At 36.1% G+C, this 26258-nt stretch overlaps 3 protein-coding genes across 6 annotated transcripts; all 3 read left to right on the top strand.

Annotated features, from left to right (window-relative positions):
- Positions 1-10455: 10455 nt before the first annotated feature.
- On the top strand, positions 10456-13422 carry LOC125216810 (vacuolar protein sorting-associated protein 55 homolog). 3 transcript variants are annotated; one of them, XM_048118584.2, is made up of 5 exons: positions 10456-10715; positions 11605-11709; positions 11821-11860; positions 12848-12932; positions 13042-13422. In XM_048118584.2, exons 2-5 carry the CDS (start codon positions 11611-11613, stop codon positions 13232-13234), a joined length of 417 nt encoding a protein of 138 aa, XP_047974541.1. In that variant the 5' UTR covers positions 10456-10715; positions 11605-11610; the 3' UTR covers positions 13235-13422. The 3 variants fall into 3 exon arrangements, with proteins under 3 accessions (XP_047974541.1, XP_047974540.1, XP_047974539.1); XM_048118583.2 differs by having other exon boundaries at positions 10457-10715; positions 11558-11709; XM_048118582.2 differs by having other exon boundaries at positions 10458-10715; positions 11601-11709.
- A 2483-nt stretch (positions 13423-15905) lies between these two features.
- On the top strand, positions 15906-17875 carry LOC125211147 (homeobox protein knotted-1-like 3). Of its 2 annotated transcripts, XM_048110852.2 has the most exons (6): positions 15913-16634; positions 16713-16833; positions 16910-17094; positions 17162-17293; positions 17366-17511; positions 17588-17875. In XM_048110852.2, exons 1-6 carry the CDS (start codon positions 16107-16109, stop codon positions 17592-17594), a joined length of 1119 nt encoding a protein of 372 aa, XP_047966809.1. In that variant the 5' UTR covers positions 15913-16106; the 3' UTR covers positions 17595-17875. The 2 variants fall into 2 exon arrangements, with proteins under 2 accessions (XP_088924137.1, XP_047966809.1); XM_089068011.1 differs by lacking the exon at positions 17588-17875 and having other exon boundaries at positions 15906-16634; positions 17366-17515.
- A 406-nt stretch (positions 17876-18281) lies between these two features.
- Positions 18282-23059, top strand: LOC125211192 (neurochondrin family protein). The gene is made up of 16 exons (XM_048110904.2): positions 18282-18585; positions 18669-18834; positions 19200-19336; positions 19577-19680; positions 19783-19878; positions 20055-20148; positions 20309-20429; positions 20509-20708; positions 20968-21071; positions 21150-21205; positions 21317-21406; positions 21496-21595; positions 21708-21812; positions 21895-21967; positions 22428-22591; positions 22770-23059. Exons 1-16 carry the CDS (start codon positions 18369-18371, stop codon positions 22881-22883), a joined length of 1941 nt encoding a protein of 646 aa, XP_047966861.1. The 5' UTR covers positions 18282-18368; the 3' UTR covers positions 22884-23059.
- Positions 23060-26258: the final 3199 nt, after the last annotated feature.

Here is a 26258-nt window from a genome sequence, read left to right as displayed (position 1 = left end):
CTACCCACCCACATGGTGGTGTTGACACAAACCAAATGGGTAACTTATCAAGTCGTTTGACTACATCCTTTTCTTTCTGTTGGGGATTGGTGCCCCTTGCACAACGGAAGTCATGCATAAACAAATAAATCATGCATACATATCTATTTGACTGATTATGAGATCAATTAACCACATGTTAAACAATCAATTGCATGCTAGAACGCACATAAATTCATGCATAAGGAAATTAAACCCTAATTCATGAATTCTACGGTTTAGAATTACCAATCTGATTCTTCAAAGAATTGTCGATTGCTTGTGCCTTCTCCACGTGATGTGCTTCGTACTCAACCACGAACCTTCTAATCTGTATCCCGAACTCAGAATCTGAGTGGGCAAAGCTTGTCAAAATCAAAAGGATCGACTAGAAAAGAAGACATAATATCAGTTTTCTCAAAAACCGATTTTTCGTCCACTCCCAGAGGGGAGCACGAAAATTATTAGTTAATTAATGATACCAATCAATTAATTAGTCTTCTATTTAATAGAGTTATGATGGGCCAGATTAGGGATCCATGGAGGTTGGACTTGGGCCAAACTTGTTGGACTTTTACTAATTAAATTGAGCTCCAATTTAATACAAGTCCAAACAGAACATTATTATCATCCACTATAGTATAATAATATTGATTGTCCGTCCAATCCCAAATTACGAGTAATCTGGACTTTACTTGTATAATTTATTATTTCTCAGATTTAATATATAAATATCTATTAACTAATTTAAGTCTTCTATTTGACTTTAATTAATTAATATCTTTTTCCAAGAGTTGTCTAGTTCAAAATCTTTATTTATTATTCTGGAATAAATTCCAATCGGCCGGGTTTCTGAATAATAAAATCCTTTTCGAACACCTCTTGAGGATATTATCAAATTAGACTCACCCAGCACACGATTCATTGCAATAATAATACTATCGCCTCTAGACATTGATCACTACTACCCAAGATATCAGATTCTTGGATTACGAAAAATCCGCACCTTTTGATAAATCAAAGTAGTGCATAATCAATATTGTATGCTCAATGTTATGTCAACAATGATTAAGAAATACTAACAATTAACGAGACCTCATCTTTCAGTAAATAGCAAGAAAGACTTATCTCAACTGTTAGATCCTTCAGTGATATATACCACACCAATGTCGTTTATTTCCTAAGGTAAAGAAACATGCGGACTGACACTGCAACCTTTCACGATAGGTAGCCAAAGTCTATCTAGGTTGTGAAATTCTATTCCTCTTCTACAAAGGACCGACTGCGTCACCTTCTGTGAACATCGTTCACGACCAGTCCACTATGTAGAAAAATTAGACTTGTTTGTTTCTTATACATTTAAATGTTGGAGAAACATCTTATAAATGCACAAACAAATATCAATGCGATAAAATTACTTCTTCTTGTCTTGGGTTAAAAGTGGATTGTAGAGTTTATTGTATACAAGCAATTATATCCATGCAACATGCTCGAAAAAGCTTTTCAGTATACCAATCCTAACACTTTCCATTTCTCACATGAGCCTCTTGATGAATATGAAAAAGTCTCTTCTTCGATGAGCTTACCAAATTAGTAGAGAAAGAGAACGAGAGAGAGAGAGAGAAGGCTTGAGAGTGAAGGTGGGTCTAAAAAGCCAGGAGAGCGTGATAAAAGACAAGGGTGTGAGGAGCAAAAGTCAAGAGAGAGTGGTGGGGGTGAGAGATTCTAAGGGTGCTTGTAAGATTCTAAGGCCAACCTTGGGAGGGCACCAAATGCTCATTTGCCTCTTGCCCTTGGTGAAGAAAATAAGCCCTTACCCACTAACACTTCTTCTATGTCTTTTTGTGTTAAATTTGTAGGAAATTTAATTGAAGGCATGGAAGTGAAGCATCATGTTGCACGTGGCTTAGAAACCTCCCTACCACCGATGGATCAAGAGGAACAAGGGCAAGTCGAGAAACTCCTTGCCCAATGTTCAAGTGCACAATCCTTATCTCCTTGTGGTGATTCATTAAATGTGATTACATTAGAGAAGCACATTTGTGTTGATAGATTTGTTATTGATGGCTTGTGTAAAAAGTGGTCTACCTTGATCATACGAAATTACATAGAAAACAGATTCAAGCCATAATCATGCAAAACAAAAACTATTCAATCAAGATCTACCTACTCAAACTCTAATCCAACGCAGATATGACATCTTCAAGTGTAAACAAACTCAGATCGGCATCAGACGTAAATCTACTAGATCTAAACATCATGAACGAAATCCTAACAGAAAAATCAATAGAAACAAAGTTCAAAGCAGATTCACACCAGATCCAACTGTAAATAGAGTATCAACACCATAAGATTCCAGAAAACATCAATAAAACATTCATAACACAAGCTTAGAACAACTCCTAGTCTCCAAACATCCAGATTCACAAGCTAAAGCAAAATAACTTTGATATTTAAAGCTACGTTGTTCAGAATTCAGAGACAACTCCAAATACGAAATAAAAACTAAAACAGGTAATAAGATTGTTTCTTCGCTCCATAGAGCGGTGGAACACGACAACAACAACTGAAATTAACACCACACCAGCCAGCAGTACTCCCGTCCAAGTGCGTAAAATTATTAACTAAGATTTGAAGTAATTTTTGAGCTAAGAACGAGCTAAGAGAAGCTCAGAAGAGCATTCCCCGAACTTGCCTCCTCTTTAAGCCACTCTGTATATCTTTCATCTTCTTATTCCATCCCTTTATATAGAGAGGCTTGAGGCTCCAATCCCTATGGCATCCCTCCTTGGAATTGACGCTTGTGCCCTTTAAAGGGATCTTTGGGATATGCTCTCTCTCTCTCGCTCTAGCTCCAGCCGCAATCTTCATAATTCATCTTGATCAAGTTGGCGACTTCATGGTATTTTACTTCAAATCTCCTTGATTTTTAGTCTGCCGGTTTGATTTGCACAATCATTCAGAACCTGGCAAATTTCTACGCACATGAACTCAAAATCATATATTAGATCCAAGAAAGTAAAGTAATTCACTCCAAAACTGATGCATGAAACGAACCTTATCAATGATGATGATGATGATGGATTAACAAAGATACTGCTAGTGAAGAGAACACCTCGGTTTTTTGTTGAGGTCATTAAGAATATTAACGATAAACAACGACAATCAGTCAAGGACATTGGATTCGGACACATTCTGATTTACAATGTTGACTATCTTCCTAGCATATTGGCCTACAGTTTACTGAAAATTTTCAATTCGTTCAGCTGCAGTATCAAGCTTGCAGATGAAAAGACAATAAGTTTGACTGAAGATGACGTTCAACTAAGTTCATGAATGAGATTTCTGAAAATTTGCATGTGAAGGAAGGAAAGTTACCCATGAAAAGGTTGCGGGGATTATGTTGGCAGAGTCTCAAGCAAGAATCAGTTTAAGTTGTTTATGGTTGTTCTTGAATCAGCTTTGATAGAAACTTCAAGTTTTAGGGCTATCAAATCCAAGATTGGATATATGATTAAAGACATAGACAATATCAAAAATATCAATTGGTGTCAGTATGTAATCTCTGTACTCTGATGATCATATTTGAGTATAAAGATTACATACTGACACCAATTGATATTTTTGATATTGTCTATGTCTTTAATCATATATCCAATATTAGATTTGATAGCCCCGAAACATGAAGTTTCGACCAAAGCTGATTCAAGAAGAACCATAAAAAATTTAAACTGATTCTTGCTTGAGAATCTGCCAACATAATCTCTGCAACCTTTTCATGTGTAATTTTCCTTCCTTCACATGAAAATTTTCAGAAATCTCATTCATGAACTTAGTTTGATATGCATTTTTATTCCTTTGAAACACTCTTTTACCTCTTGGAAATCCATATGTTAGTTGGACATCATCTTTAGTCAAACTTATTGTCTTTTCTTCTGCAAGCTTGATACTGCAGCTGAACGGATTGAAAATTTTCAGTAAACTGTAGGCCAATATGCTAGGAAAATAGTCAACATTGTAAATCAGAATGTGTCTGAATCCAATGTTCTTGACTGATTGTCGTTGTTTATCATTAAGATTCTTAATGACCTCAACGAAAAACTGAGGCGTTCTCTTCATTAGTAGCCTCTTTGTTAATCTATCATCATCATCCTTTACCTCCTCCGATTTGTTTTCGTCATCATCACTTTTCTCCTCTTAATATTTTCCTTTTTCTTTATCATGTTCGTCTTCTTGTACTTCTTTCCTTTTTCTCTTGCCAATTTTTTCAAGCATAGTGTTTAAGTTTTAGTCACTGCTCATTGTAAACATATATGGTATGTGTTCTTCACATTTGTTACATATATAGTTCACATCTGTTGTATGTGTACAAAAACAAAGCAACAGAGCATAGCTCAACTTTTTCACATGTTTCCATAGGAATCAGATATCATTTGGATTAAGAGTAAGCTCCCCATTGAAAACGAGCAGGTGAATTATCAGTTATATGAAGTACTAATAAGTGATTTGATTTATCTCACCAGGGCACCTCCTTTGCGAGTTAGTATCTGGTATATATGTGTCAAGATCGATCTGTTGTAGTAGTAGTAGTAGTACTCTTTTGCATGTTGCTCAATTCGACATGAAGTATTAGTTCCTTTTTAGGGGCATCTCCTTCATGACATCTCTTCACTCCTGCAAGTCCAAGGAAAATGTTTCCCAATCCACGTGATGATAGATAAGGGAATAATGCATAGTAGCGGATGCCTTCCCTACATGTACGCGCATGCACACATATGCACAAACACCATATAACTTGCGGGATACAACGACATTTTTTTAGTATAATAAAATCGGTATAGACTTGTGCTTACTCAAATAATGATGTCATTTTCGGCGAGTTATATTAAGGCTTAGGGGTCTGGAAAAATGGATGCATGACATTTTTCGTACAAAAGCAATAGCTTGGCCGTTCAAATTAATATTCCCTCCGCCCTAGCAATAATGACACATTTCTTGGTTGGTGCAGGATTTTAGGACTTATTAGTTAGTGTTCAATTGGAAAGAGAACAAAATGGTTCTGTTAATTAATTGGAGAGAGAAAGTTGTTTTATTATTTATCAAAATAGAAACGTCTCATCTTATCTAAGAAAAATTAATAGGAAAAGGTATCATCTTAGTTGGAAAGAAACGAGTAATCTATAAATTCGGGATACTTTTACTCCCTCCGTCCTCAAAAAAACCCTAAACGCCGGCGACAGATGCACGCCCTTCTAACCACGGTCTGGTGCAACCGCATGTGGCCGAATAAAGCTTTGGTAGAACTAAATCCCTTCTGACACACGCTGCAATAATGATAGCCGTCCTCGCGCGTATTGGTGGAAGCTCCGGCGCCGACGCCAAAAATCAAGGCGGCGGAGGAAATCAAGCGGGCGGGGATGGCTATCATTATTGTAGCGTGTATTAGAAGGAATTTAGTTCTACCAAAGCCTTATTCGGCCACATGCGATCGCACCCAGACCGGGGTTGGAAGGGTGTGCATCCGCCGCCAGCGTTTAGGGCTTTTTTGGGGACGGAGGGAGTAAAAAATATTCTGAATTTAAAGATTACTCGCTCCGTTCCAGCTAAGATGACACACTTTCCTATTAATTTTTCTTAGATAAGATGACACGTTTCTATTTTGGAAAATAATGAAGCAACTTTCTCTCTCCAATCGAACAAACTAACTAATACTCCCTCCATCCCACTTTAGGAGTCTCGGTTTACTACTTTTGGGTGTCCCACTTTAGGAGTCCCGGTTAGAATATTCCATTATTGGTAATAGGCCCCACATTCCACTCACATTTTATTATAAAACTAATATATAAAAGTAGGACTCACATTCTACTATCTTTTTTCACCAACTTTCCTTCATATTTCTTAAAACTCGTGCCGAACTCAACCGGAACTCCTAAAGTGGGAAGGAGGGAGTAACTCCTAAAATCCCGCACCTACCAAGAAACGTGTCATCATTGCTGGGACGGCCACATGCGGTCGCACCCGGACCTCAGGTGGAAGGGCGTGCATCTACCATCGGCATTTAAATGCAAAATAAGAGAGATATAGGAAGAAAAGTGTGTTAGTGGCAGTGGCGGACCTATGCAGTGCCATGGGGGTCCCATGGAACCCCCAAACATTTTTTGTATTAGTATATATATATTGACACTTCAAACAAAACAAGGCAGCAGCGCAGATGGCTTCTTTCTTTGTTTCACATTTTAAGCTTTTAGATTAAGAACTTATTCATTCTATTTTTACTAATTCTCCTTACATCTATAAATGTCCTTATTTTTCTTATTTACTGACTTGAGTAGGATTCTTACACAAAAATTATATTTTTTATTATATGCATTTGAGCGTTTGATTCTAACTATAAGAACAATTACTATAGTTTCTTTCATTTTACATTGATTTTTTTATTTTATATTCTATGTGTTCCTATTTATATCACTTTTTATTCTAAAGGTTACATTGCTAATATTAAGAATTCAGTTTAACTCATTTTTTCTTCAATGATTTATATTTTATTTTATTTTTTAAAAAACTCTTTTCTCAAATTAAGTTGGCTTTTTTTTACGGTGACCTTGCATCTATTAACAATCTCCTTACACGTACCTCTAACTTTTATAATTGATTCTCTTAGTCATCGGCGCTAAAAATTATCACGGTAAGGAATATTGGTTTGGAACCCCCATCGTAAAAATCCTGCGTCCGCCACTGGTTAGTGGAAAATGGGTCTTGACTTATTAGAGAGAAAGAAATTTCCTTAAATAAAAAGTTTCTATTTTCGGATGACGAATGGTGTATAAAAATGTTATGATCGTGTTTTAATAATGTAATACCATGTTCTGATCGTTATCATATGGTGTCAAACAAAATATTAGTAACTTAATATCATTAACGGTAAGGCTAACATTTTCTTGCATGACACGATCCATACGAACACACACGAAGTTATTGGGTTGGGACCTGATAAAAACCCGATGATTTCGAGTTGGGTTAGGGATTGACATTATTGGGTTGGTTATTTATTTCCTTAATCCTTATCATGCTCAAACAAAATCAATCAATTGGGTTGTATAATTTCCATTCTGTATTTGTATCTGTAAAGTACTCCTTAGCATCACTCGCGGTGTAAAGTACTCCATTTTAGATTTGATGGTGTGCGAACCAGTAGAAAAACTTTTTGTTTCTTTAAAAAAAATCACATTAGGTTCGTAACACCTCTGTCATGATGTTATATCACTCTTCCGGAAGAGGAGTACCAGTGAGCAGGACACAATGTCTTGTAGAGTATTGCTTCAATGAAGAAAACAATTTGGACTCCTATTTTTTAAGTCTATGTCCTTCCACTTCATAAGATATTCTTTCCCATGTTCAACTTCCCTGGAAATAAGAATAACTAATGTCACCATTCGTGCAATGCACGGGCAAGACAATTTTCACAATTTTCACGTAGAAATGATAAGCAATATTATTAGGTGGACTTTAAAAATAAAAAATATATATTGTAGAATAATAAAATATAGATATGTGAAAAAGTATATAAGCTCAGTAGAGAAGAGTGGAAGGTGTGTTTCATCACTCAACATAGGCCACATATATATAGTACAAAAGACTAAGCTAAATGTAGCACAACCGATATGAATACTCATATTCTATAACATATAAACATCTTATTAGAAAATTGATGGATTCATCCATTAAGAGCACTCACAATGGAATGGCCGGTCTCTAGGCCTTGAGATCGACCTTCATCGGCTCACCATTGCAGGAGAACGGCCAATGAACGACCCCTCCCTCCTCATGCCATATGCCTGATATCATGGCTTTAATAATAATAATAATAATAATAATAATAATAATAATAATAATATTACAACAGATTAATTTGGCATCAAAACATTTAGGTGGGCTTTCAATTTTAGACTTTAATACAATAATACTACTATATGCAGAAAGAAATAATAAAGTATAGTAGTAATATATTTTTAACAATACGTACCTTAACTTCACAGCCACATTTTGTCTTCTTCTCTCTTACACAAATTGTTTTGCATCACTCGCGGTCTCTTTCTCCAATTTCTTTGGGTAGTCAAAGATTCTGGGCTAAACAATCAATCAAACACACTCGTTCTGAGCCATCAAAAGTCGTTTCTTCACCAACGCTGCATCTTTTTCTTCTTGACAGTGTGGAGGCACCTAGTTAGAACGGTGTCTTGACCTTCTCGTCCCTCGCTTCTCGATCAGCAATTTCAATATCTGGATAATATTTTGTTTTGTGTGTCGAGAGTTATATTTTTCATAACCTTCACAAAGCAGTGTGATATTTATAGAAGATTGTAGCTGTTTACCAATTTATTGCACTTCATAACTATCAATGTTCCATAACTATCAATATAAATTGACTTTAAATTTTAGAATGTGAACCGCGCGCCTTATGAGTTTCAAAACTATCAATGTAAATTGACTTTTAATTTTTAGAATGTGAACCGCCTTATGAGTTTCATTTGCCCAATTGTTACTTTTGAATTTTGATCCATCATCATGTAACTTTTTTTTTGTTAAATATGATCAATGGCAGTTTTATTAACTTTAAATACGCAGTTTAATACTTTAATTAGTGGAGAATCATTTGAATTATATGAGGTTTGCTTTAGTCCTTGTAATATTACAGTTACAATAATTTTTTGATTGCATTAACATCTCGAGCTACTATGAGATTTGCTTGACTTTGTAATATTGCTGTTACAATATATTTTCTTAATGTAATTAACATTTCTCAGTTACCTAAGTTTCCCTGAAAAACATTTGATCTATCTAAAATGCCTTCAAAACTCGTCTTTTATATATTGATAGATTAATTTGATAATATGTGAAATATAGAAGTGCAAAAAATAAAAATGCAATAGTGATGATGTAGATATGAAATGAGAAGTGAGATAAATCCTGAAATAGGCCATTTCATTACAGGGAGAGACCTTGTTGGTAAAATGCTGACATAGAAGTAAGAAGAAAAAAAAAAAAAAAAGAAGGATAGGCCCTTAAGATAGACCCTATTATTGTGGTGCTCTAATCAGTCAAAATTGACGAATGAATAAGAGTGGAGAAACAGTGGTGGATTCATAAATTTTTATATGGGGTACTATATTTAATTATAGTGATTTGTGTCTAATTATTCGACCAATTATTTTTCTTTCATTCGTTAGTTATGAATATTTTATTAGTGAATACTGTATATTATAATAATAATAATAATAATAATAATTAACAACAAATAAAATAATACTTCTTTAAAATAAAATATAATTATTTAAGCAAAGTCATTGCTAAAAATAGGAAAGAAAAAAATATGTACTAACTACTCAAAAGCTAAAACATTTGAAAATCTTATAGAGGTATAAATAACTTGATAACAAGATATTTAGAACTTTTATATAATACTCTATTCGTCCTCTAAACATATGGACATATGATATGTATGAGAATTAAGATAAAATTGGTAAAATAAGAGAGAACATGAGAAGTTTAGTTAAAATAGTATTAGTGAATAATGAGATCCACATTATTATGAGTGATTTAATAATAGTATAAGTTGTAAATGTATATAAATAAAAATTGGGATAATTTTTTATAAATAAAATATCTATATTTTTTTTATGAGAGGGGGTAGGATATAAAATTCTTATATAGATAAAAATATAATTATTGACGTCACTTATATAGTAAAAAGAGAGAAAATAACATATTTTGAACTCTAGTATAGATAGAGTAAATACATCTGACGGAAGTAGAGAAAAAAAATAAGAAAATATTTGAAGTGTTTGAGAAAAGCATGAGAAAAAAAATTAAAAACTCACCTTATGATGGGATTTGAACTCTGGGCTTAACTATGCCACGATAAAAAAATATAGTATTTAATTAAGATATCAGAGTTAGTTCGTGTATTCTTTATCGAGTGTTATTTTATTGCACTTAAAAGTTTAATTTAATTACACTAATTACTCATATTCAAATTTATGTTGTTAAAGTGAAAAGTACAGTAGCATGAAATGGAGGAAGTTTCTTTCTATTTAATACATTACATATCTTTTTCTTAAATTTATTCAGAAAAGAAGTGTCTCCACTAACCAAATGCAACTTCATATAAATTTTACTTGTATCCTGGCTTAACATAAACATAGTTTTTGCTTATTTTGGTTTTGGTTTTTGCGAGCATGTATATTTTTCAGTTATAAATAATGGATAAAAAATGTACTTTTGTATAATCTGCTATAAAAATTTTAGATAATGGATAAAAAATGTACCCAAAATTAGGATTCATTTATCAGTATATTTTAATTTTTAGGAGTATGATTAAAAGTTTAATGAAATTGGTGAGGAGTCGAGTGATGTTAATCGCAATATTACTGCCACATTATTAATGTGATACGGAATTACCCAACCCTCGAATCTCTCCCTCCCTTTCTTTCCAAGCCATTCTGCAATCATGTTGCTACTACCGTGTGCCTTCGCTTAGTTGCAAATTCCATATTTGTGTTGATTACCCATACGCGATCAATCGCGTTGCCGTTAATCCAATCTTCTGCAACGATTTATAGGAGCAGCCGATCAAATTCGCGAGACTCATCAGCTAGCTTCAGCTGATTCCAATCCTCCACTTGTCCTTGCCCAACCTGGTACGTTCTTCAGCTATGTTTATTATACAGTTTCATGATCTGCTTCCGTATCCTCATACTTTATTTGTCTAATTGCGATATCAGGTCACTGTTTCTGGTTCTTCTCTGATTATTTCGATTTTAGCTTTATGTTGATTAAGAGATGCGTGAATCGCGTGATGCTATATTGTTACAAGGTTGAGATTATAAACTATTTGGAAATTGATCTGGTACTATAATACGAATAAAAAATTGGTAAAAACTGAAGGATGCTAGTATATTTGAGTTTTTATTTGAGATTTCATTGAAGTTAGGTGGTTTCGTGTAATTTGAGGTCTTGAGGGCTTATGCTAGGTATATATATATCGTAAAAGTATTATGGGAAAAGGTAATCTATATAGTATTCCACGACGTGAGAAAGACCTGGCAAAGTAAAATTTGTGGTGAAACTAACATAACATTTGTATTTGTTTGATAATGTACTTTTAATGCGTTAATGTTCACTGAGTTGTAGAAATTCAATTATCAATCTATTGACTCTCGGGAACTAGTTAATTTGAGCTTAGAAGGGTTATGTTTGTAGCAGTAGTAGAAATTGTAGAACTGGCTCATTGTGTTGATGAAATAAGAAGGTTGTTATTTATCAATCTTCTAACCAGAAACTTAATTGAAGTTTTTTTTACTCTTCCTTAATTTCGTGGAAAAGCAGTGTGGCATATATTTGAGCAAATATCACGAGATAGATGATCCCCTTTAGCTGGAACACATTTTATTGCCCATCTATATAATCCATATTTGTTTGTGTGTTCATTTATTTATACTGAACGTGCTTATGTATGATGGAATTTGTATCAAAATCATAGGTTTAGTATCCCCTTAAATTTTCAATCGCTTTCTTTCTGCAAGCAAGGGGAAGATGGCAGACCTGCCTTATCACGTGAGATCTTGCTTGCAATCTGGGAAACTTGCTTTGCTAGCAATTCTTGTCTCAGGGGGGATTGTACTGCAAATACTGGTACTCTTCAATACATTACTATGCATTTGAAGTCAATGGCTCCTTGACATTGGCCATTTAGCCTTGTTAAATACTATAGCCACTTTTTCTGATTGTGTGATAACACTCCAGGCTTGTGCTTTGTACAATAATTGGTGGCCAATGCTGACAGGTATCTCTATTCAGTTTTTCTTTGCTCAAATATTATGGATATACGTTTCTTAGAGAATCATCAGTTTTTTTGGCACTGCTGCTCGATATCCAACCCATCTTTTAGGACTATTTTTTTTTTTTGTTGGAGACTGGCATAATTGGTGTAGAGGGACCTTACTTGTTTGTTGCTTAGTCATGTGATCTATTTGCAAGTCCGGGAAATACATAGATGTTTGTTATTTTCTGAGATTATGACCAAAACTGTGATCAGCTAATGGTGGTGTTAGGTATAAGATTCCCTGGGAGATGAACAAAAGAGTGGGAACTGGGAAGTACAGAGAATAGATAGAATCATAGAATACAAGGACGATAAAATTTTGGAATTCGCATATGATTGTATTTTTCACAAGTCATGAAAGGCATCCTGAAAATTTTCTTGTTAAATCAGAGCTGGCTTGAAAACATCCTTCTGAGAGGTAATATTGTATAGTTATCAACGAAATTATGTTTCCACACCACCAGCAGATGTCAGTTTTTTTATTGAAAATTCTTTCAACTTGCTTGTATCTCAAACCTGGGTGGTTGGGATTGACTGTGATTCTTTTGAGGCTTCCTAGCTTTCGCTCTGTAAGATAAAAATCCTGAATTTCACAACTGTTTCTGTAAAAAATGGCTGTCAAAGTATTTATTATTATGACTAGTTTGACTTGATTTGAAATGACCTGAACAAATTTGGCTGGCGATCGAAAGAATGAACCTCATAAATCCATGTGGATCTTCGCTTACAAAGTTACACCTAATCTTGTGTGCTAGATTCTTGATTGGTAACTATCTATTTTCACGTATTATAGCCCCAAAACTGTATGTCTATTGGGGTGCTCTGTTTATGGTAGTCTTATAATGTGTTAAAACTGTATCTGCATTTTCTGAGTGTTCTCTCTTAAGATTCTAGAAGGTTCAAGGTTCTGAGTGTTTCTGTATTTATTTCATTTTCTTTTTGTCACAGTTTTAATGTATGTACTTCTACCGATGCCTTTACTCTTCTTTGCTGGATCCAACGCCTCTTACCTTTATACTGAATCAAGTAATGGGTAAAGTTTTCTTTCCAATCCAATTGTAAATATTACTCTTCTTTCACCTTGCACTTGCCTCCGAGAGACTTTTCTGGGCTTACACTTTGTATTTTGACCCCTTTTACAGTTGGATAGATGCTACTAAGTTTATGACCGGTGCGTCAATTGTTGGTAGCATTGCTATACCAGTTGTTCTCAAGCATGCTGGTGTAATTGGTTGGGGAGCATTAGCAATGGAGCTTTCATCATTTCTCATATTTGGTATGGCCATTTTGTGTTTTATTGGGTCGAACGACGATGATGCGTACAGTATGTTTTAAAACCGAAGATCAGAAGCCACCTCCTTGATTTTCTTCGTGTGATGCATTGACTGTGCTATTATTTCTGGTTTATTTTTTCATGTCTTCTTGTGCTTCGCCATGCCTACTCTGCTTTGTAAATGTATAAACAATTTGTTTTGCAACCAAATTTCTTTAAGGGATCAAGATTGCGGTGGCTGTTGAGAAGATATGCTTTCATTTTAGTTGCCCTGCTATGTACTGTTTTCTTGTCATTGTAAATAACTGAATTATGTTTTGATCAACATGTGACTGCTACGAGTAGGTCGTCGGCCAGCTGGAGCTAGTTGGCTGGAATTTGGAGCTAGGATCCTTCTCTACTTGGAGAGATGGTAGAGGAAGTTATAGCAAAGTGACCTAAAGTAATAGCTCAGTTAATTGAAACTATGAATGGGGTTTTGATGTTGGGAACTTTTTGATTACCGACATTCCTTTGCTGTTAGTAGATAGTGGAGTTGACAGAGCTTAGGAAATAATGGAATGCAAGACTACAATAACCACTCATGTTTGTCTGCTTGGAATCTTGAGGTTAGAGAGAGGGGGTGGTCAAAGAATGTAGAAATAAAGGGAGGGAACCACTCCTGTTTGCAGGGATGGCACCAGTGGTGGTCCATCCATCAACACCACAATCCAGTGAAAACTGGTCATCATCTTATCCTCCCAAACCTTCCCAATAATAACATGGCAACATGCATCCTTCTTTCCCTCAGTCGGAATTCTTCCTTTTTCGTCCAGGAATCTATGGATCGCAGGTATGTATAAGATTGACGAAGTAAGAAATGAAAGTGCAAGGCGTTGGAACCATTTTTAATGGAATATGGACGGGGCAATCACCATCGCTATCCGCTGTTGTCATTCCTGCTGCTCTCCATACACTCGTTCACTCAGTAAGACATTCCACTTTCTGTTTATTGGTTCTTCAAAATTATGGAGAAATAGTATTGGTATAGTAGATTAAAGAAAGCGCACGACGTGATTGAGCACAGTTAAAAATAGCTGCAATCCAAGCATTCGTTGATTTCTAACTTAAAATAAATATTAACCAGGATCACGCGCAGTGCGTCACGCCCATGTCCCTATCCTGTTTGGTTTAACTTTCCCCCTTTTTTCTGTTTTGAGGCTGTGATGAAAGCGACGGACTAATAGTTAGTCGGATTAATATATATGGAGAATTTAGTAATTTACTGATACATGGAAAACCATATATGGTCTCGACTGGAGGATCAGCGGTTGTAACAGAATGATGGAGGAGATTAGTTAGAGGCCCGTTCTTCTACCCGACCCGGCGACCGTGATGTTCGACGACTCTGTACCATTTACTTAGCATGCATTGTTGTCCCAACTCCAATCTCAAATTTCATTAAAAAGTATAGATTCAAATTAAAAGCACGTTGATACCGCAGCGTTTCTGGTTGTATCATGTCATGATAAAGAGACAAAGTTGCAACTGTATAGTTGATAAAATAAGGAATCAGTTTTATCTCTACTATAGAGGAGGCACGGCACTACTGTCTTGTCCGGTTTGTATATAGATGAGTGAGATGAGGTAAACTAAATTGAGATATGAAACAGTGGTGGTGGATGTTGGTGGGTGTCCACCTCTTGAGGTTGTTTTAGGCTCTTTTCGATTTTGTTTTTCCAATATGGCATTTAAGTTCCTAAATCATAGGGGGGGACCATTCTCATCGCATTGATTGGTATTTGATCAATTTAGTTTTTCCTTTGTGCAGGGACCACTTCTCCTCTTTACTCTCTCCCTAATTTTGTCTCATTATTTTACCTAGAGGTGGCAAATCGTGCGTGTCGGGTCGTTATCGTGTCGACACGATAACGACACGAACACGATAACAACAAACACGAACACGACCCGTTAAGAAAACCTCAAACACGAACACGAACACGACCCGCTACCCTCAGACACGAACACGACACGGACCCATTAACGACACGAACCGTTTCGGGTCAACACGACACGAACACGATATGAACCCATTAATGACACGAAAATAAGTATTGAAAAATGAAAATAATAAGAATAATAATATCAAAATATTATGTGTTAATAAGAATAATAATATTAAAATATTATGTGTTAACGGATAACACGAACACGCATTGTTAACGGATAACACGAACCCGACACGAACACGACACGAAATTTTTGTGTCCTTAATGGGTCGACCCGATAAGGACACGAACACGATAAGCTCTGACCCAAACCCATTAATTTTGTGCCGGTTCGTGTCGTGTTATCGTGTCGTGTCAAAAATTGTCAGCCCTAATTTTACCTTTAATAATCACCATTGCAAGGAATGTAGATTATTAAATCAGACAATTTTTACCTTACAAATGGACCACATGCATGTAGAGCCGCCGGAGCCGGACCGCGATTGGTTTTGCTGTTTCTGGTCCCTGTTTGTTGTGGTCCACGATCACATTGACTCGACACATCCGCTATTAGGTGGTGTCGCTATCTTCCTAATTACTCTCGCCTCCCTTCTGTCAACTGTTAATCTTTTCTACTTTATCTTTTAACAGTCGTGACTAACGTGCGAAAGGAGCGAGTAAGAGATAAGAGAGCAACAAAACTTAGGCTCTTAAGGATCTTGTAATTAGTATTTTACAAAACCTAAAACTATTATTATACCATGTGATTAATTAGCTAGCAACTCCAACCACCTTTCCTTTTTCAAATCTGTGATGGTGAAAATTTGTTTTTTCTTCTTCTAGTAAAAGACTCTAGCTTTCACTCCACATCTAGAGATATAGAGCGAGATAGAGCGCGCGCTGTTTCCATTTGCTCTACACCTTCATCTTCTTCAACAAATCAACAATTCTCTCGATTTGATCGAAGATGGATCATTTATCGCAAGAAATGGCTCTCCACCATTTCGGCGACGATCATTTACCGGATAATTCCTCTGTTCTCCGGGATATCCTCCCCGACGGTAAGCCGGCGACCGAGCACCACCACCACCGCCCCCCGAGCTGGCTGAACAGCGCTAATCACTTCCCCGACGCCAATTTCCTGAATCTACAGACCTCATCCTCGCCGGCCACCAGCAATCAGTGGCTTTCCCGGTCAATCCTGCAGCGGAATATGAGCGAGGTTTCCGGCGACTCGATGCCGGCCGCGGCGGAGTATAACAATAATAACAGCAGCAGAAGCGACGGAGAGGCGAACTGGCAACACAAGGCGGAGATATTGTCTCACCCGCTGTACGAGCAGCTCCTGTCGGCGCACGTGGCATGCCTGCGCATCGCGACGCCGGTGGATCAGCTGCCGAGGATCGACGCGCAGCTCGCGCAGTCGCAGCAAGTCTTCGACAAATACTCCGCCGCCGGCCATGGCGCCGATGATAAAGAGCTCGATCAGTTCATGGTGAGACCATCTTATTCATAATTTGGCCCCAAATTGGAAGTCTAGGGTTAATAATCACCTCTGAAATTGATGATGTAGACGCATTATGTGGTGCTGCTGTGTTCCTTCAAAGAGCAATTGCAGCAGCATGTGCGTGTTCATGCGATGGAGGCAGTTATGGCGTGCTGGGAGATCGAGCAGTCCTTGCAAAGCGTAACTGGTAATTACTCTCAATTTAGATGATTACTTAACGTTAATTAAAATTAATCAACAAGTCGAATTGGTGCAAAATGCAGGGGTTTCGCCTGGAGAAGGGACAGGGGCGACCATGTCTGATGACGAAGATGATCAGGCTGAGAGTGATGTAAACCTCTTTGAAGATGGCAATGGCAACACCGGCTTCGGCCCTTTGATCCCAACAGAGACCGAAAGATCACTCATGGAGCGCGTGCGCCAAGAACTTAAGCATGACCTCAAGAATGTATGCTTATGCTCTATCATCATAATCATCATCATCAAATCTAAATTAATCTCGGCTTATGGAACAGGGCTACAAGGACAAGATTGTAGACATTAGGGAGGAAATCCTGCGCAAGAGACGCGCAGGAAAACTTCCTGGCGATACAACCTCTGTGTTGAAAGCCTGGTGGCAATCACATTCTAAATGGCCATATCCCACTGTATGTTATACATATATATGAACATTGATATGCATAGAGGGATAGATATGGGATTAATTGATGATTTTACAGGAAGAGGATAAGGTGAAATTGGTGGAGGAAACAGGTCTGCAGCTGAAGCAGATAAATAACTGGTTCATCAATCAAAGGAAGAGGAACTGGCACGCCAATGGCAACGCGTCTTCTTCTTCCACTGCCTTGAAATCCAAGCGAAAAAGGTAGCTAGATTATTATTTGGGTTTGATCACATCTTATCATAGGTTGTTATACTGATTTTCACATGTTTATCTATAGGGTTTAATATGCGTGGCGCAAAGAGATCGTTTTACTGCAACTTCATTATTTTTTACCCTTTGGAATTGGGAGCTTGGTTTTCGATATGCCTCTTTCTGTTAAAAATACCAGTGTTATTCATCTCAATGGCAGATGTCTGTAAAGTTGTAGCAATGCAAACTAGTTGCTATTTTTTGTATATTTTGTATTGGTCCATACCAAGTAGCAGGTGAGGCTAGATTGCTCAGCATGTCTAGTGTAAAATGCAGCAGATTATTAATTCAATTGTGATTAGTGTGGATTGTGATCGATTGATGCCTCAATCTTTATACTCTTCTGCTTCATTTTATTTTGAAAACGCCTTTTATTGAAATATAATAAGAGGTGTTTAGTTGTAACATGATGGAAAAATGACCAAAGAATCAGACTATCAAGGATTCACATACAGAATTTCCCCGTTTGTCACGTACTGACCCAAACGTATAATGAGCTAGCATTAAACAATTAACTTAAATAGTGAATGTTTTTTTAACATAATTGAAAATCTGTTGATTTAGTTAAATTAATAAATTAAAATTAAGTAGAAAATTTAAATAGTTGACAACTGCCATTAGGATCAAATTAGAAGCCCAAACTGATTCCTAATTGGGCTTCGATAAATTGGGTTTGAATTGCGAAAAGAGAGCCCATTAAGTAGCTTCCATTCTCTCTGGAATTAACCAGAATCAAAACCTCAACTTTCTCTCTGCAACTTTGAGCAGTCGTCGCGCCTAATTTTGCTACGAATTGCGAGTCTGTGACGATGGAGCAGCAAACCTCCACTTCTTCTCTACAAGCATCGCCTTCTCCTTCGCCGTCACTGGAAGATGTGATGAGACTGTTGAAAGGGAACACCGATTCTCAACGGCTAGCTGGCCTTCTTCTCGTCACCAAATTCTTCGACAAAAACGACAAATCCACTATCCTCTCTGTCTACAACGCCGTCGGTTCTACTTTCCTCCACCGCCTCTTGCTCACCGGTATCTGTCTCTCTACCGCCGCGCTTCTCCCTTTGTTTCAATTACGTTCCTATTTTTTTTTCTCAATTCAGTTTTTTCCGCAGGAATGGGGAAAGGAGGCGGAGGAGCTAATATTGATAATGCCGACCGCCATGCTTACCTGCAGCTCTCTCTCACGATTCTCGCTTCGTTTGCCCGACTCCCCGAGCTTGCTGCTACTCATGAAATGCTCTCCAAAATCCCCCTTGTTTTGGAGCTTATGCCCAATCAGTATGTAATTTATTTCTATTTTCTCATTTACCTTTTCCATTTGATGTCATTCTAAATGCAATACATAATCGCTGTTATTGCCTTTTGGGAAATAACATGGTATTGATGATTCCATCTTCTAATTCATAACATTTCAGTGTTCTTTTATTGGATTATGTATAAACTAGTTTGTTTCGTTGCGTGAGTGCCTGAGTTCGTATCACTTAATTTCCTCTTGCAAGTTGATCACGATGAAGTTTTAAAGCTACGGCATATAATTTGGAGTATATGGTTCTCTGCGCCATTGTATACTGTGTACTGCTCTTTGTAGTTCTAGGGAGTTTATTTGTGTGGTTGCTTCTAATTGTTCTTTTCTTGAACTGCAGATCTAATTTGTCTCTCACTGAACAATGCTTTGAATTTCTATTTCTGGTAACTACTGCTCAGGAAGATGGAGCTATGACTTTCTATAGATCAGGAGGGATGAATGTTTTGGCATCTCAAATGCATGCTTTGCCAGATGGTAATCAGTTTGGATCTCTTGTGAAACAATTTAACTATTTGTTAAACCTCATAAACTTATTGGAGGGGCATTTTATACACTTTTGGTGATTTAGCCAGTGAACATCTTGGTTTTGTGATATTGGCATGGATAGAAAAGCAAATACTGTCAGTTGCAATGCTTAGCTACAGTCAATACTCGATCAATATGTAGAGATAAATTTTAGGTTTTTCAGGTTGTCTGATGCTATACGTGTTGCAGGTTCCCATGTGATGGAGCTCGCCATGAAACTTGTTCAGTTCATCATAAGCAAGCTGCCTGCAGAAAATGTTTGCTTAGAGCACCCATCGGAGCTATCAAAGATGGTAATCCTATGCTCTCCTGGATATTCCTGTGATGTTTCTTCAGATGATACTTAAGTTTGAATTATTTTATCTAAATGTAGACCTGCCTCCTGTTTGTTCCAGGTGTCTGTAACAGCAAGACAATTTGCCCGGCTACACAATGCTTTAAAATTTGAAGCGCTTCACCTCCTTTCTGCTCTACTCTCTTCAAGTTACTCGGTATGGAAGACCTGTTTACCTTATAGTGAACTTTATATTCTTAATTGCTAATATGACTGCAAGCATCTCCCATTAGTTATCTATTAAGTGTCTGCTTTGATTGCTTTCTCCATAAGCTATGAACCGCTGATTTTTTTACTGTAGCCTTTGATTCTTTGAATTTATTTTGATTTCAGGGAGTGTTATGTTCAGCGCTACAGTCACTAAAAAGTGATGACTGGTCAGTTAATCTCCGTGTTGGTGTTATGGATGTTTTACAGAATCGAGTAGGTACGTTCACATAAAAACACATTTTATGCGTAAATTAGATGCTAAAGTTGAACTCTGATTTCCACTTGAAACCCATTATACATTTCCAACCAGGAGCAAAGTAGCATAACTGCTGATAACAGTTTTTGAGGCTTATCTTTTCGGACTCTCTTATCTGCAGGTCCTGCTGAGAAACTTCATGCTCTTGTTGTTGCTCAGCATGCCATATCGATTGTTGGCGAGGATTGGCTGATTGGACCAACTAACTTACCTGATGGGCATAGTTCATTCCCTGCTGAACGGTTAGTGGTGAAAGTGGCTTCTTAATTTATTCTATTCTTTCAACATATTGTAATTTATCCCTGTCCTATCCTCTTCCAGATGCATACTGCTTGTTTTGGAGTCATCTAGGGTCGAGATTGCTGTTCTCGTAAATGAGCTGGCATACCTGAAATATGAAGCCTCTGAAAATTCTCCTCCAGATTCTGAAACGTTTCTTGGAACACTAAGGAACCTCGGTGTTGTCTTCTCTTTGGTTGAAAGGATTATCAAACTTATGTCAAAATTGGGTGAAAATGAAGGTATGTAAAAATAAAATTTCTAAGACTTCTGATCTTGACCTGCTGCTGCTTCTCTTTCACACTTGGTTTCTGGCACCACAAAATTATGAAACACATTAAGCTCATCATTTGAACAAAAGAAAGATCGGTGCATAGAACTCAGAGAATATGTTTACCTATTGTGCTTGTGACTCAGCAATGTTTTTTTTTTGACATTCCATCTAAAAGAAGAAACTGTTAGTTCTTTTGACATTTATCTGATAGTGAAAGGTTTTTGCAGAATCAAACTCAGCTCCTATAATTAATGACAGCACTTTGATGAAGATGATTGGTGGGCTCAATGAGACAATTGGAGTGGTCCTTGATTATTTGCAAGATGCAAAGGCAAGATTATCTTTTTGAATAAGCATTAAAGTGAAACTCAATTTTGTTCACTCTTTAATAGTAATTTTTTGTCCTCAGGACCATGGAGATAGAAAAGGGGATGACCTTTTAGCTTCTGTTAGAGTAGTTGGAAGGTATCTTTACTTCCATTTATTTATCTTTCTGTTCAACTTTGGTTAAACTGATCAATATTTTTGGTGTTGAATTCTTTCATTTCTACTCTAATAATTGCACTGTTGTGCCAGCTATCTGGCAGAAGCACCTCCTGCATGCAATGAGAAGGTAAAGGACCTTCTTGGTTATATGTTGTCAGTTGAAGGGGACGAAGAATCTAGGTTTGACCTACCTTGTATTACATAAATTAATTCGCTTCAGCCTCTCCACATTATATTATCTAACCTATTATTGTGTTTTCAAATGTCAGTCCTTTTCAGTCTATCTCCTTTTTGCTTCCTTTGCTGTGTCAAATAACAATGGAGAATGACGGATGTAAACTGTTTGCCTCTGCCGGAGCTTTTGGAGCTGTAAGACAATGCTTCAATTGTATATTTTTTTTTTCCAGTTGATTTTCCTCTTGTTTACTACAAATCATAATCAGCATTACTTCTGAAATTCTTTTACTTATCCCCGTGGCAGGTTGTTGGCTTCCTTATTTCTCTGATTGATTCAAGTGATTCAAGTGTTGACAATATTGGTACCATATTGGTGGCATGCGATACAATCTTGAATTTTCTGTTAAAGGTATAACATGTTCTATACTTCTGTATTGAACTCAAACAAATCAAAATAAATGGAGTAAATTTTTTATTTTTGTCATAAATAGAGGGAGCAATTTCATTTTACCCTGGAGAATCCTTGTTCTGTCAAGCTTCTGCAAGCATTGGTGCGCTGGACAGGTAGCTCTTTTACTATAATATCTTAAACAGTGATGTATTTTTTTTTTACCATAATATCTTGAACAGTGATGTATGTTATGCATTAACATAGTTGAAATGACTTGTCCTATTGATCAAATTCGTATCTTGATTTTGATTTCCATGTAAAATCAGATACGTATAATCCATATTGATGGAGTTGGATGTAAGAGCAAGAAAACCAAAAATAAAACAGGGCAAGGGACTAAGGGAGAAACAACAATAGTCTTTAGATCAAGGCTAATCAACAGTTTTAAACTAAATGCACTCTTGTGGATATTGAGCAATCATGTATCATGATGTGTTGAACTGTCTTTACAAATTTCAAACAAGCTGTGTGCTACACTAATGCACGGACTCTAGCTTATCGATGTGCTTTACTCATTCCTTCCATTATTTTGTTTACTCCGAAATTTATAGGATTCGTGTCATGATTTTGCAGCGAACACAAGTGATGTATCTATGATTATGATGGCATCTAGCATATGCTCGTTAATACTTGATTCAACTTCCGAGGAAGCTCTTATGCGCTATCCAGAATTCAATGCCGATGACCTCGTTGCTCTTTCCCTGCTCATGAAGAGAAGTTTGGTAACCCACGGCCAGGTATTGAATCTTAAGATGCTGAGTGATTACATTATTTAGGTCGTCCATGTAAGATGGATTATTCGTTCATTTGGTCATTCATTTCTTGATTTTCTGAGATGAATGATCATCAGTACAAGAAGATCTTATGGTTTTCATCCTACCTCTTTTCTTTTGATATCTTGTTATACTACTACAGGATATGATGTCCGGTGACGGGAACTCGGAGGCGGATCTGTATGAGATAGTCACCTCAGGATATGATTCTTGGGCAGATCGGTTTCCCCATATCAAACAAGTAGTTGGCAGATGAATGGAGTTTTGGCTTTGATGCTATGTATTTAGGTGGAGTTGGATTTGCAATTCCATTCCAATTTCTAACTTCTCTTAGAAAATGTTCAGGTTGTATTCAACGTTATTGTATATTTGTAGACAAAAAATCTATTTAATTCATATTTAACGGTTCCTTAAAAAATTTACAGTCAACTATGTTTAAATGTCCAAAGTTATGCCCATACAAAAAACTAGTACTATTAGCTTTTAGTTTAGATAATGTGTTTTGCTTTAGTATTTTACTTATTAATAAGGTAAAAAAACGTGTTAATTTTTTTGAAACTTGTAAATATTATTCAAAAGAGTGATATAGGGCAAGTTCTCCTTAAGTGTATAATTAGAGAACAAATTCCAACCACAAAATAAAGAAATGAAGGGCTTAAATTTAGCATAGGATTTTGAAATTGGTCCAAAAAATTACTTCACTATAAGCAAGGATTGGTTCACTATAAAAAGGCGGGGGTAAAATAGTCATTTAACAAATAAAGTTAGGGTTAAAACTTGAATTCCTCTCATTTAGATAATTTTTCTTCAGCCCGCCATCTCTTCCACCCAAATTCCCCATCGATTCTCCACCGATCCTCCTCTTCCGATCGAATTCTCCATCAATACTCCTCTTCCGCTCGAATTCTCCATCGATTCTCCACCGATTTCCCTCCTGTGCTCGAATTCTCCACCAATTCTCACTCATAAACGACAACTCTATGTCGTCGCCGCCGCCTTCTTCAGCTGCGCCTAAAGTTCATTTGATTCACTTTGTTGTCGCCTCCTTTTGGTTGCTCATTCAGTCGTTTGCCTTCAATTCAACATACCTAATGCCTTTAATTAAGTTCATCGATCTATTTATTAGAGGAACGATTCATTTTACCGATTTTATTTGCATTTCAGTTTAATGATGGAGTCATATTATGCTTATAGTGATGGAGTCAGTTTAACGATTGAGTCATATTATTTACAATGAACTAGAATGTAGAAACGTGAGTATATTGTTTTCACATATGCTCAGAGTGAAGTGTTTGTGATGCATGCTTAAAGTGTTCTATGTTATTATTTTAGTGATGTAAAACGTGCTTAGAGTGAAGTATTCCAGTGTTAGAGTGAAGTGTTTGTGATCCATGCTTAAAGTGCTCTGTTTTATCATTTTAGTGAAGTAAAACATGCTTAGAGTGAAGAATTCCATGCTTAAAGTGAAGTATTTCATGCTTAGAGTGAAGTGTTTGTCATTCATGCTTATATGCACTATTTTATCATTTCAGTGAAGTAAAACGTGCTTATAGTGAAGTATTCCATGGTTAGAGTGAAGTGTTTGTAATTCATGCTTAAAGTGCACTATTTTATCATTTTAGTGAAGTAGAATGTGCTTAGAGTGAAGTATTCCAGTGTTAGAGTGAAGTATTTGTGATCCATTCTTAAAGTGCTCTTTGTTATCATTCCAGTGAAGTAAAATGTGCTTAGAGTGAAGTATTCCATGATTAGGGTGAAGTATTTGTGATGCATGCTTATAGTGCTCTGTATTTTTATTTTAGTGAAGTAAAACGTGTTTAGAGTGAAGTGTTTGTCATTCATGCTTATGTGCTCTGTTTTATCATTTCAATGAAGTAAAACGTGCTTGGAGTGGAGTATTCTAGTGTTAGAGTGAAGTGTATGTGATCCGTGCTTAAAGTCAGTGAAGTAAAATATGCTTAGAGTGAAGAAGAATTACATATTTAAAGTGAAGTATTCCATGCTTAGAGTGAAGTGTTTGCCATTCATGTTTATGTGCACTATTTTATCATTTCAGTGAAGTAAAACGTGCTTAGAGTGAAGTATTCCATGGTTAGAGTGAAGTGTTTGTGATCCATCCTTAAAGTGCACTATTTTAACATTTCAGTGATGTAAAATGTGCTAAGAGTGAAGTATTCTATGGTTAGAGTGAAGTGTTATCCATGCTTAAAGTGCTCTGTTTTATCATTTCAGTGAAGTAAAACGTGCTTAAAATGAAGTATTTCATGGTTAGAGTGAAGTGTTTGTGATCCATGCTTATAGTGCACTATTTTATCATTTCAGTGAAGTAAAATGTTTTTACAGTAAAGTATTTCGTGCTTAGAGTGAAGTGTTTGTGATTCATGCTTATAGTACATTATTTTATCATTTTAGTGAATTAGTTTACCTTAATAGTGAATCAAGTTATGGTTATAGTGAAGTATATGATGCATGTTTTACAGTGTTATGTTTTTTTTCGTTACTGTGAAGTACATTGAGCATATTGTAAAGTATAGGATGCTTTTATTGATGTTTAATATTTCAATGGATGAAACATTGGCAACAATGAAAGACAAATTTATTCCAATCGACAAACTTAAATGTTCCATGCAATAATTTGAGTCTATTATGATTATATATTCATGTGAAAAGAATGTTCCAAAACAAGATACATAAGCTTCTGCTGAAAGAAGGACAAAGAATAGGGAGGTAGACCTCCACAACAAGATACTGACGACAACATCAAAGCATTATGATGAATATAGAAAAAACATGGAAATAGATGTGGAAAAAATAATTGTAAACTTCAAGCATTCATGAAAAATTGTAGAAACTTGATGAAGTTCATAATATATGTCATTTAGTTCACTACAAAGCCCATTCACTTCATTCAAATTCAATAGCTAGTTCTTATTTTACACTAATATTATGTTCACTATTTACCTTACTATAGAACCTATTTACTTCAGTATAGAGCATATTTACTTCACTATAAAACATATTTACTTCACTGTAAGCATAATACACTAGTTCACTGTAAGGTAAATATAATTCACTGTGAATGTAATATACTTCACTACATGGACAATATACTTTACTAAATTAAATACAGTACACTATATGGCATGCAGAATATACATCACTATATGCATAATATACTTCACTATATGTTCAATATACTTCACTAAAATCTATAAACTAAATATAATTTATAGTGAATGTAATATACTTCACTATATAGACAGTACACTTCACTGAAATTTAAAAAACAGTACACAATATGACATGTAGAATAGACTTCACTATATGTTCAATATACTTCACTAAAGTGAAAAAATAGTACATTATGAATAATATTCTTCATTGAATTATCAAACATCAGTATAAAAGACTATATAGTATTTCAACTCCGCTGTAAAGTGAATCAAAACATCTAATAAGTGAACTAAAGACTTGTAAGCAGTGAAATAAACACATGTAAAAGTGAACTTATTCGCACTTGAGCAGTACACAAAAAACAAGTTTGCAACGAGATACAAACCACTCAAAAGTGAACTAAAAACGAGTCATTAGTGCACTAAACATGCTACAAAGTGAACTATTTTTGTCCCGT

This window comes from Salvia hispanica, chromosome 3 (assembly GCF_029641045.1).
Source record: "Salvia hispanica isolate PSC_SH4W2 chromosome 3, Shi_PSC_v1, whole genome shotgun sequence".
In the NCBI taxonomy this organism is placed as follows: domain Eukaryota; kingdom Viridiplantae; phylum Streptophyta; class Magnoliopsida; order Lamiales; family Lamiaceae; genus Salvia; species Salvia hispanica.
Note: the sequence above shows the minus strand (reverse complement) of the source record. Positions and strands in the feature narration are given on the sequence as shown.

Excerpts from the sequence above, each read along its gene's own strand:
- LOC125216810 (XM_048118584.2), top strand. The coding sequence starts at position 11,611 with ATGGCAGACCTGCCTTATCACGTGAGATCTTGCTTGCAATCTGGGAAA. Across the intron at positions 11,861-12,847 it reads TTGGTGGCCAATGCTGACAG|TTTTAATGTATGTACTTCTA; the intron begins GTATCTCTATTC and ends TTTTTGTCACAG. Across the intron at positions 12,933-13,041 it reads TATACTGAATCAAGTAATGG|TTGGATAGATGCTACTAAGT; the intron begins GTAAAGTTTTCT and ends CCCCTTTTACAG.
- LOC125211192 (XM_048110904.2), top strand. The coding sequence starts at position 18,369 with ATGGAGCAGCAAACCTCCACTTCTTCTCTACAAGCATCGCCTTCTCCT. Across the intron at positions 20,149-20,308 it reads TGTTTTACAGAATCGAGTAG|GTCCTGCTGAGAAACTTCAT; the intron begins GTACGTTCACAT and ends TCTTATCTGCAG. Across the intron at positions 20,709-20,967 it reads AAAATTGGGTGAAAATGAAG|AATCAAACTCAGCTCCTATA; the intron begins GTATGTAAAAAT and ends AGGTTTTTGCAG.
- LOC125211147 (XM_048110852.2), top strand. The coding sequence starts at position 16,107 with ATGGATCATTTATCGCAAGAAATGGCTCTCCACCATTTCGGCGACGAT. Across the intron at positions 16,635-16,712 it reads AAGAGCTCGATCAGTTCATG|ACGCATTATGTGGTGCTGCT; the intron begins GTGAGACCATCT and ends TTGATGATGTAG. Across the intron at positions 17,095-17,161 it reads TTAAGCATGACCTCAAGAAT|GGCTACAAGGACAAGATTGT; the intron begins GTATGCTTATGC and ends CTTATGGAACAG.